This window comes from Carassius gibelio, chromosome A19 (genome assembly GCF_023724105.1).
Source record: "Carassius gibelio isolate Cgi1373 ecotype wild population from Czech Republic chromosome A19, carGib1.2-hapl.c, whole genome shotgun sequence".
NCBI lineage: Eukaryota > Metazoa > Chordata > Actinopteri > Cypriniformes > Cyprinidae > Carassius > Carassius gibelio.
The window spans coordinates 9,983,480-9,995,124 of record NC_068389.1 but is presented as its reverse complement, the minus strand read 5'-3'; the positions used below and the strand labels follow the sequence as shown (position 1 = coordinate 9,995,124).

Genomic DNA, 11,645 nt, shown 5'->3' with positions numbered 1-11,645 from the left:
ATTGTGTGCATATTATGACACTTAATAAGCTATTAACAAAAGCTTCATGAAGGAGGTCATCTCACATGAAGATGTCCCATGATGGTTAAGTGTTTAATCAAGAAATAATATGGGGCGTGTCTAAACTCTGCAACAGCATCCCATTGGAAGATCGCATCGTGGGATGGACCAAATCTCCTTCGATAAAACCCCTATGCTTGAATTTACTCACTCAGGGTCTCTTGTCTTCTCTTGTCTAGTCTCTTGTCGAGGGTTGTGTCGGGTATCGTATCGTATCGTATCGTATCGTATCGTATCGTGTCACTTAAATGCGGCTCGCTGCGCTGCTCTTCCTTCTTCTCCATGGCTTGAACTACCAACTCCAACGCTGCTAGCGTTCTTTACCATTCAGAACTCAAAACCACTCCGTTGAAACTTCGTGACAGCGAAACCATCCGAAACTCTCCGAAGTTCTACGTAACCGGGCAACCAACCAATCACCAGGAGGGTTTTCCCAAAAGACGTCATCCAGACGTCAGATCTGCAGCCAATCCGAGGCACGGGGATTCCCTGAGACGAGGCAAATCTCCAACTCCGCTTTCAGCAAATGCAAGTAAACAAACAGACTTCATTTCTTGCTGAATTAGGTGCAAATTGATCTTGAGCAGTAAGGATGAGACCCATCTGTGCTTTTGTGATTTTTCTTGGTGCGATCTAACAAATAATTACTCCTGGGACTTCATTCAAATCCGTTATCATTCTCTTCAGTGTGTGTGTGTGTGTGTGTGTGTGTGTGTGTGTGTGTGTGTGTGTGTGTGTGTGTGTGTGTGTGTCCATTAGGTTTTAGATCCATTTATTAGTTAGCTCAATAAATTATTGTTTCATTGATAAAGAAGTATTGTCCTGTGGGGCATTACATTCTTATATAAAAAAAATTAAAGACACCAAAGTGAGTAAACTGTACCATAGGTAACATTAACATTTTCTTTAGCAAAATGGTACAGACTTTATATTAAAAATGGCATCTGCTCAGTCTTAAATCTGGAGTTTCCCCAAGGTTTAATGAGTCTAGAGGAGTTCGCAGGGCTGCCGTGTATCACCTTACTTGTTCTTAATAGCCTCTCAACTTCTTACTACTTTTTTGTCAGATAATCAATTACAAGGGATTCATCTGTTTTAAAAAAAGGACTTACAGATCCCTGTCGCTCTTGAACTTATTTATGTGTTCTCTAAAGCTTCCGGTCTATCTCTGAATTTAGATAAATGTGAACTTCCTATAAGGTCTTGTTCTCTCCAATTCTAATACAATATTCCTGTTAAATCCCAAGTAAACTATTTAGGCCTTATCACGTGTAAAGCTGATAATACTAGAAGTAAATTAAACTTTGATCCAGTAATCACTAAAGCCAAAAAAAAGTTGAGTTCCTGGTTCAAAAGACACTTGTCTTTACAAGGAAGAGCTCTCCTTGCCAAAGCAGATGGTGTTTCCAGATTGACCTACCCTGCTCTTTCTTTGCATGTCAACAAATTAATTTGTGTAGAGGTTGATAGAATGCTTTTTGACTTCTTACGGAAACATAAAAGACATTGCATAAAAAAACATGTTGTCTTAAACTGTTTAGAACAGGGGGGTCTTAATTTTCTGGAGTTTGCTTCTTTAAATAATACATTTAAGATAAATCGGTTGAGACAATTTTTGAATTACTCTGAATCTTTATGGAACACTATTCTTAATCATAGTTTTCCTAAAGCTGGTGATCTCCCCTGTCTATTTTTATGTAATTAAAATTTTTTCTAAATTGCCAAACAAATGATCAAACTTCCATAAGCAGGTCCTTTTGGCCTGGCACTTAATTTGCAAATGTGCTTTATTTGGAATACTCAAGATATTCAATACAAAAATATAACTTTTTTTTCTGATTGGTTTAATAATAATATTCTTCTGGTTTCACAACTTCTAAATTCAAATGGTCTCTTGCTTTCTTATTCATAATTCTTAATTAAATATTGGTAAACCTGTCACCCCTTCCCACAATAGCAAATATCTTCTGGACCAGATCCGGGCCAAACAATCACTTTTCCCTCGGCCCAGGTACCACAAAGAATTACGGCCCTGAAGTGGCCCAGAACTGGATTAAAGACTAGGGCCACACATGGGCCATAACCGGCCCAAATCTCAGCCAGTTAATCACCCTTAACTGGCCCTGAACTGGACTAAAACAGGTTTAATTATTGGTGCCAATTCTCAGCCTTTAGGTAACCAGAATCCCCAAATCTGAGCCACACTTATATAGCCCAGACCCAACCCAGACAGCAAGCCATTTCGGATTTCACGTGGGCCAGATGTGGGCCGGATCTGGGCCAACCCTATGTTGCTGTCTGGAAATGTACACACAAACTATGCCAATAAACTGAACATTAAACTGAATAGAAAATCAGACTTAAAACCCACAAATCATGTAACTGTGCAATAAAAAAAAAACATATTGCATTGAATTTTTTTATTTTTATAAAGAACAAATCAAACAATAAAGAGTGAGTGTATAAAGTATACTATAAGAAAAATGTAACCGATAGACACATGTAACTTAATCATAAGAATTTATTACAGATGTGTCAAAGAGCAGTACAACAGTAGTCCAAACGATGATACATTGCAGTTGCAGTCCACTCTGGCAGAATATAATAGCAGTGTGAGGAGCAGTGACTTTGCCATAGTGATGGATGCCATCCCCAGTGGAGTAAGTGCACTGTTCAAAAACTCAGTTGATTCTTTACCTTCTTGTATTTCTTGGACGTCCCTGTAAAAGGACAATAGGAAAATTTTTACTTTTTTTCCAGTCCCTCTCTCAGGATTAGAAAGATTAGACAGCTCTTTCAGAAAGACATAATTACTATCACTTCTGTTATATCTCATTGGAAAAATTCCTTCCTAACAAATATTTGATTACTAATAAGGTTAAAGAGATATCTTAAGTTACTACACCAATTTTACCCTGTCAAACTTTATCTTTAAAAAAAAAGTTACCTGAGTTGGATCCCTCTGCTCCTTTTGTGGAGCTGAAGATGAGTCTGTAAGTCATCTTTTTTTGGGATTGTGTCCATGTTGATTCCTTTCGGAAGAAATTCTGTACATTTGTAGGTGTGTGTATCTTAAGACAATTTTTATATGATGTTTAAGGATGTCTTATTAGGTTTTTATAGCTCTCACAAGAATTTAAAAGACAAGTATTTTCTAATAAATCTATTTATTTTCCTAGCTAAATTATTTTTATCCATAAGTACATTTTTATCTGTGAAACCTCTATTTCTTATCTTTTGTAAAGACCTGAAGTGTTATTTGGATACTATATCCTCTTCCAGCAATGTCAAAGCCTTAAAATCGTATACTTTGTGCACAAAGTATAATATTTATGCTTCTTTATGATGTGCTATTTGATAGCGGTCGGGATGGTGGGATTTAGCTTTTTTTCTTCTTCTTTTTTCTTCGTTCTTACTTGCCCTTTTAAGTTTACTTGATCGTGATTTTCAGTAACACTATACCGCTGCTCACGTATTTCGAATTTCGTTTTACCCCTAAAAAAAGAACGAAAAGGAACTTCGTTTTGAGTTTATGGGGGCCTTTATTTATTAGTGGCTGGGCGGAAGTGAGCGTCTCGATGTAGCTCCGCGTGCCTCGAACTGATATCAGCAAGAGAAGAACGAGCCATTGCTGTTGCCATGTCAACCAGTGACTCTTTACATTAAATAAACTTCAGAACACGTAGCCGGTAGCTGGGGCCATTCGGCAGGTATTTAGATACACTCGTTCAAAATTAAATATTTCCCACGACCCCCCTTCCACCGACCTCGGGGGTCCCGGCTTATTGTTATCCAGGAGGGGCTTTTATTCTGAAAATCATTTTATAATCATCAATATTTCCTGGTAAGTTTTCGTACTTCATTTCATTCTGCGAATCTTAGCTAAAATAGTTTTGAAACACACGGAGCAGAAGGGATGAATGAGCGAAATGAGACCCATAAAGACGGCAGACTTGTCTTGTGTTTTCCTCGAGATCAGCGCGAGTGTTTGTTTCCGTTTGCTGTTTCGTCTCGTGATGTGGATGAGCTACACTGATCTCTAGACACCATAAACCTGATATAAGTTACTCTGGTTTTGAGGATTGTTGATTTCTCCTCGCTAAATCACTCGAGATCAGATCAGTGATGTGTTTGTATTGTACTGAGGGGGCGGTGTGTTAAACAGTGTCTGAAACAAAAGATGCTACAGTGCCAGACTGATATAAACAATAACACTGATCACTCATCATTCATTCAAGGGAGAAATGTGCTGCTGCTTTATTATACGTTTACACACACCTTTCAAAATCTGCAATGGGTTAATAACAAAAATAATAAGAGAGGGATTATCATTATTTGTTTGTCCTGCCCTGACCAATGTATTTTACATAAAATGTTATGTATCCACAAGGCAGAATAATAACTCAATACATTTATAATTAGACAATTAATAATTCTTTAAACTGTGTGTTGTTTCTGTTCCACAGCTGTGTTTATAAATCGTTGTTCATGAGTCCCTTCTTTGTCCTGGGCTGTGTTTCTCAAAAGCTCAGGAAGCTAAAGTTGAGCATGTAAGTCTGTGGCTTACAATGCTTTTGGGAAACACAGCACTAAGCAGTAAACAAACATATTGCATATTGTTTGGTTTTCCAGCATCTTCTGCACATTTACGCTCTTTTCAACAGTGACTGTATACTTTTGAGGTAAAAAATTCCAAATTCATTGATGCTTCATTAATAAAAAAATTTTTTTTGTCTTTTTTCTTTCGTTTTAGCTGTAGTGAAAGCATGGATGTGGATGTGGTGAGTTTCCGTTTGCCTGCGCATGGAGACACTGCCCTGAGTAACATGAACTTCCTGCGGACGCAGCAGCACTTCTGTGATGTCACCATCGTGGCGGGAGGCAGGCGCATGTTCAGGGGTCACAAGGTCGTACTGGCGGCTTGCTCTGTGTTTCTCAGGGACCAGTTTCTCATGAACCCCTCATCAGAGCTACAGGTAAAGCCATTTCGTTCTTGGGAAATCTTCTGTATGATCCGCGTGGCTTTGTTCCGTCAAATTTATGTCAAATAAAATCTGACGTGGACATCTTGAATAAATTACAGTCTTTGCAGCACAAACTTTGTTGTGTCATCAATTTCAGGTTTATCTACCACTTACAATTGTGTAAAAATCGTGACACACTGTTCTATTTTACTTATCAAATGACTGTATTATTGTTAAGTGAGCTGCTGCATGTTGAATTTTTTTTTTTTTTTAATAGCTCCGATGTTGTTAGATAGGGATTGTTTTTTATTTAAATAATAATTAAAAAAATAAAAATAATTTTAAATACAGTTGTAATGTTCTTACTATTTCTATAAGAATATGAAAGTGTACACCACAGCTGTAATAACACAGAAATGTATTGTTGCAATCACTTTTAGGCTGATTTTTCTTCTAGCTGATGAACAATAAAAACATTAACAGCCTATACATTTCCATCCGACTTTAAGATCTTGAGCATATAAAGTGCCAGACAACATAATTGCAGCGTGCAGTTATAATGTACAGAATGGTGTGGACGCAGATATAGTTGTTAACATTATTGTTATGGTTCTTAGTGCTTAAGCTCCTTTGTTGTCTGAATTTATGCAGTTCTTTTTGGTGTTGTTTTAAAAATCAGAGTTTACTTTTGCAAGCAGGAAATTGCAGATTTTTGTATTTTATTTATTTTACATCAGGGGTTTTGTTTCTGTCAACAAATGTTCTCTATCCAGCAGGTGTCGATGTTGCACAGCTCAGCAGTGGTATGTGAACTCCTCCAGTCCTGTTACACAGGGATGCTTCAGTTCAGTGCCAAAGAGATCGTGAACTACCTGACTGCAGCCAGCTACCTGCAGATGGAGCATGTGGTGGAGAAATGCAGAGGAGCCCTGAGCCAGTACATGCAGCCCCAGACTGGCAGCCCAGTTGGGAATGTCTCAACCTCAAACAAGGCTATTCAGACTGTGAATTCAGAAGACTGTCTGTCTATGCCGGTGATTGTCAGTGTAAGTACCCATTCATTGGGCTCTATCTGGGATCTTATACAGCATCACTGCATCCTCACAGTTCAGGAAAGGAGCTCCAGGCTCACAAACATCCCTCACAAAGATGACAGTCATTTGACCATACACTGTGTTAATATTTGTTAATTAGCTTCAGATGCTAATAATGCTCAAGGAGACAATGGTAATAGATTTGATCAAACATCTTAATCTGGGAGGAATATAGAGAAGTCCCATTCACAATGGTAGCCCTATCACTGTAGTTCACCAAATGTATGTATTGGTGGTTGTATTAGTCGTATTTGCTGATGTTCACTCGAATATGACACGCTATCCATGATTGCGTCCCAGAAAAATGCATTCTGTATACATTTTTGAGTAGCCATTGAATTCTTGATCACTGAATTCTCACCAAACTTTGTGTTTGCCTTTGACATTTAAAACAAGATGCTGTTAAAATGCCTCATATCGATTGCAAACGGTCACGTTTTGAGACAATGAAGAATCTGGAAATTTGTGTCATGCTCTTTTGGAAACTTTTCATTCTTTTTAGAACACTTCATTAGAATCGTTGCAATATTCACAATACGACCAGTAAAATCATTGTGAATCATGAATATTCAATGTATCATCCAAGATCCAACCCTAATTTGTAGTTTCCATTTTGCACCACAGATTATTTGCATTTTACGTGAAGACTCATTGTCAACAGTCATGCATCAAATCGACTTCTGATTTCTGTGTTGTTCTAACAGCCCAACGGATCAGATCACCTCTTATTGTGGTAGTTTGCTCCGTTGTAGTTTACCAATTTATGTTTTTACCATAACAGGTGAGAGGATCAGATGCATCTGGACACTTCGAGGGAGAGGACGGGCCTGAGAGTGACATCATTCAGGTGCAGATCAACGATGAACATCAAGCCCCCGAGAAGACCTCTGGTGCTGAGGAGGAAGACCGAGAAGCTGTTGTCGTGTTAGATGACCACGAACCGATGGACGCAGGTATAGAGGAGCCCAGTATGGAGGGGCAAGCTAAAGGCAACGACCTCAGAGGGGCAGGCCGCATGTGGAGACGACGGCACGGAGAGCACAGGGGAGGCAGAGGAAGAGGCTTTAAACACAGGAAACGATACATATTCAAAGACCGCAAGCTCTTGGGTAACTATCAGGATTATCAGGAGTGCCTCTCAACGCCAGATGAGACTACAGGTAATTTTGGAGCGGACTTTCAGGCCGATTTCAAGTCCAATCATCAGCTCACAGATGGTCCTGTCTTAGTTGAGTATAGGGCTGGAGAGGGACAAGGAGAAGAGATCGTCTCTGATGGAGGTCCTGCACACTTTGGTGTGGAAGCCTCCAGCGGGGAACAGGGAATGAGAGTTGGGACACATACAAATGAGCATGGAGCTGCTGACGAGTCTGTGGGGGTGGTGGGATCCACGTCCTCCGTGGCGGGACCAGTGGTGTGTGAGCAGTGCGGACTGGCAGTTTGCTCAATGCAGGACTTAGCCATGCATTCCCTGGTGTCACATCGACTGTACATGTGTCCGTGCTGCGGGAAGCACTTCAACCACTTTAATATCCTCAACCGCCACATGATCGTCCACCGTGGAGTTTCCAAGCTCCACTGTTGCCCCCTGTGCCACAAGACCTTCACTCAGAAGTCAACACTGTTAGACCACATGAATGTGCACAGTGGGGAGCGGCCGTATGTGTGTGCATACTGCCACGTCAGCTTCGCCCACAAGTCTGCTCTGCGCCGTCACCTGATGGAGCAACACGGAAAGACCATGCCCCAAAACCAAATAGAGATGCAGCGAAACAATGGCCTAGGGTTTTAAATCAGATTTAAATAGGTAAAGTGGGTGTTAGAATGAAAATAAAAATCTACCCTTTATTTATTTTCTTAATACTGTTTTATATATTCATTTTGCACAGCCGTAAAAAATGTCTTCGAAATTGATATGTATGTAGTAACTATGCATTTGAGCTCTATAGTCTGGAGAGAATGAGCTTTTATTCAGTTATTTATGGATCGTTTGCCCGAAAATGAAAATGCTGTAATGATTTATTCACCCTGTCGTTACAAACCTACGACTTTCTCAACTGACTTTCGTCTGTGAAACACTAAATAATATATTTAACTGTTATTGTCCATACGATAAAAATCAATGTGGTCCAAACAATAATGACTCCACTATTATATATACAGCTGTTGGGCATTACTGTATACTGTGTCTCCGTCAGATCCTTCGATCCAGCTGCGGACTTTCATAGATATTTTGTCCCTTTAATCCCAGGACATCTTTTGGTGGTGGGACAATGGTCAGGGGGGGAATCTGTCATGTTGGTGGATTCCTGTTCCTTAGATATAAAGCCACCACCCTCCATAGGCCACAACTCCTTTTTTTCTTCCTTTATGTCTGGCAAACTAACAACACCCTCTTGTGCTCCTAACTTCTCTCCGCTCTTGCATTCTCACTGGTCTCCTTAATACTGCTAGCATACCCCTTATTCCCATATCCCATAATACCTTCAGACTCTTCTCCTCTTGCTCGTCTGGTTGCAAGCTTTTTCAGATTAATGCTTATGTCTCTGATCCATATAAGATATATATCAGACTTTTTTTCTTAATGCTAAAATATTGAGTTTTGCAGTTTCTTTCACATTTGAAAAAATAAAATGTTTGTTTTGATATTTTTTCCCCGTAGTCATTCATATTCATATGAGTAATGTTTTAGATCTCATCGGAGAAATAAAAAAAGGAAAACTCTAAAACAGTTCAATCTAAATCTGATATAATGTTATCATTATTAGTATGCAGAGTTTATATAACAGTGCATGTCTCTGTATTTGTGTTCTCAGCATGTTGTTTCCCTTTAGGCAAAGAGCACTGGGAGGTCTGAACTCATTTCATCAATACCATCTAATGTTGTGGACATGTTTCACAGAGCTGAAGTCTGTAGTTAATCAGTTATTATTCATAATCAAATACAAAATCCATCTATACAATCTCAGATTTGCTTTATCACATCTAAAAACTGGCTTATATTTTCTGCCTGTCAAACTCTGAAGATGTTTCATTGAGGTTATGTGTTTTTTCATATTATGAAGTCAGCCCAGGCATCCCGATGGAAAAGTTTATTGATTATTTACTGAACAGAATGACAAATCCATGAATGAGCTAAATGTCCAGATACACCGATCTTTAAAAATGCTAAAATGCTGTGCAAATAAAAATGACAGAAAAGTAACAGATTTACTTCTTCACACTGGACATTTTTCATAGTTTAACATGAGGAAGTCTTGACTGTAGACGACCTGGCTCCGTTTGACTGTTCTGCACAGCTGTGAAGGACGAAAGCAGCACAAGCAAGTTAAGGAGACAAATAGATTTGGGTTAGTCAAGTGTGCAACACAACAATATTTTTGTTTTCCTGTGAAATGTCTTTATTTACCAAGAGAAGCCCAGACAGATTTCCCTGTGGCAGCATCTAGCATGGGCTGCTTCTTGGCAATGCTGACTTTGATGTTGACGTCACCCACAGTAGTGCCATTCAGCTGAGAGACAGAAGGAGTGGATAAACAGGGGTTTCTTTCTAAAAATAAATAAAGATGTGGTCAATCCTAACACTTTTAAAGGGGTCAGATCACAGAAAACAAGATTTTTCTTCAATAATACAACATGCCGGGGATGTCATGGCGTAGTGGTTAGAGCGTTTGACTCCTGACCCAAAGGTTGTGGGTTTGAGTCTTGGGCTGGCAATACCACGACTGAGGTGCCCTTGAGCATGACACTGAACCCCCAACTGCTCCCCGGGTGACGCAGCATAAAAATGGCAGAACATATTGGTATGTATTTAATTTACTTGTTTAAACGCCTTATCATCAACAGTGGCTATATTCATGGCAACATTAACAATATAATTTACAATAATATATTATTTTCTTTAAAAAGCAATCACTACACAGAAACGTATTTTAAGTAACAACAATAGTACTAATAAAAATCATAGAATCTTTCAAAATATTGGTATATAAATAATACTAAAAAAGTAACATCTTTTGCTTAAATCATCTTACTGTACAAGTTAATATTGCGCATGGACAAAGTTTGGATAGACAAATTATTCTGCTGTTATGGCCTTGTATATGACAAATATAGAATCAAGTATGGATCACCTCTAGTCTTTATTCACCACTTACAATACATGCCTGACAAATGCCATAATTACATGTAAAGTGAAGCCTGTCAAAACTGGGGCTATTTATGTATAGAATTCTTAAAGGTACAGCAGCAAAAACAACCTGTTGGACTTTAGGGCTAGAGTTGAACGATAAAGTATGAAAATATTATGATACAAAAGTGTATAAAGTGGATCCATAAATGGACTACTGACCTCTGCCACAGCCTGGACAGCTGATTCTATCTTCTCAAAGGAGACAAAGGCACAACTAGTTATAGACAGAAGGCAAAATTGGGTTAAATAATTGGTTTGTTTCTCAGACATTTCTCAGTTCAACAAAGATTTTAAAAACACTTGTATTTAGCAAGGGCGCATTAAATTAATCAAAAGTGACAGTAAAGACATGTATAATGTTGCAAAAGGTTTGTGTTTTGAAAAATATTTTCTATTTCTATTTCTCTGTCTCTATCCCGGCTCCTGTCCCGTTCACGTTCGCAGTCCCAATCTCTCTCCCTGCCTCTTTCACGCTCCCTCTCCCTCTCTCGGTCTCAATCTCAGTCTCGACCTCTCTCCCAGTCCATCTCTCTTTCCCGATTGTGCTCAGAATCTCGACTCGAGCGTCCTCCCTCATTCATCACAAGATCACTCTCCAGGAACAAAACTATTGGACAGAAAGAACAGCCTTAATGTAACTGCAATTCTTTTCCTTTGAAGGTATTAGATTACGAGTATTTTTCTGTACACTGAGTCTGACAGTCTCACCTCTCATAGAGGGATTTCCTGTGGATTCATTTAGCAGACTACAGCAAGAAGAAAAGATGATGTAAAGTCTACTAACACTATTTAATATACTTAAAAGATTTAGCTATTTACATTTATTCATAATTTTTTTTTTAAAGGCTGCAAATTACAGTAAAAATTGTAATATTGTGACCAATGTGTTGATGTTTTACAATGTTTAAAAAAAATCACTATATTAGAATGAATTCTGAAGGATCGTGTGACACCGAAGACTGGAGTAATGATGATGCTGAGAATTCAGCTTTGAATCATGGGAATAATTGTAATAATTTTCAAATAGAACGCAGTTATTTTAACATTTAAAAAAAGATGACTGTTTTACTGTATTTTTGATGAAATAAATGCAGCCTTGAGTGGATCATCTGTACAGTGTAAAACAACATTACATCAGGAGGCTCCTCGTCTGTAGAGACACTTCTTTGAAATGGCAGGAATGCTGGGGCAGAACCTTCCTCAGGATCCTGAGAAACAAAAAAAAATCCTCTGTGTTTACTTTTGTGTTTGTAGCTTTGTATTTATATATAAAAAAAATCTAATCATATTTATGTTGACTTGCCATTAATATAGTGAAAATGTCTTTTACTTTCA

General features: G+C 38.5%; 1 protein-coding gene across 4 annotated transcripts; it reads left to right on the top strand.

Moving 5' to 3' along the window:
- The first annotated feature begins 226 nt into the window (after positions 1-226).
- LOC127934860 (zinc finger and BTB domain-containing protein 12-like) lies at positions 227-8,528 on the top strand. Of its 4 annotated transcripts, none has more exons than XM_052532384.1 (4): positions 227-592; positions 4,814-5,036; positions 5,798-6,070; positions 6,900-8,528. In XM_052532384.1, the coding sequence occupies exons 2-4, from the start codon at positions 4,827-4,829 to the stop codon at positions 7,908-7,910; spliced, it is 1,494 nt and encodes a 497-aa protein (XP_052388344.1). In that variant the 5' UTR covers positions 227-592; positions 4,814-4,826; the 3' UTR covers positions 7,911-8,528. The 4 variants fall into 4 exon arrangements, with proteins under 4 accessions (XP_052388344.1, XP_052388343.1, XP_052388347.1 ...); XM_052532383.1 differs by lacking the exon at positions 227-592 and adding an exon at positions 3,623-3,904; XM_052532387.1 differs by lacking the exon at positions 227-592 and adding an exon at positions 3,625-3,904 and having other exon boundaries at positions 5,801-6,070.
- Positions 8,529-11,645: the final 3,117 nt, after the last annotated feature.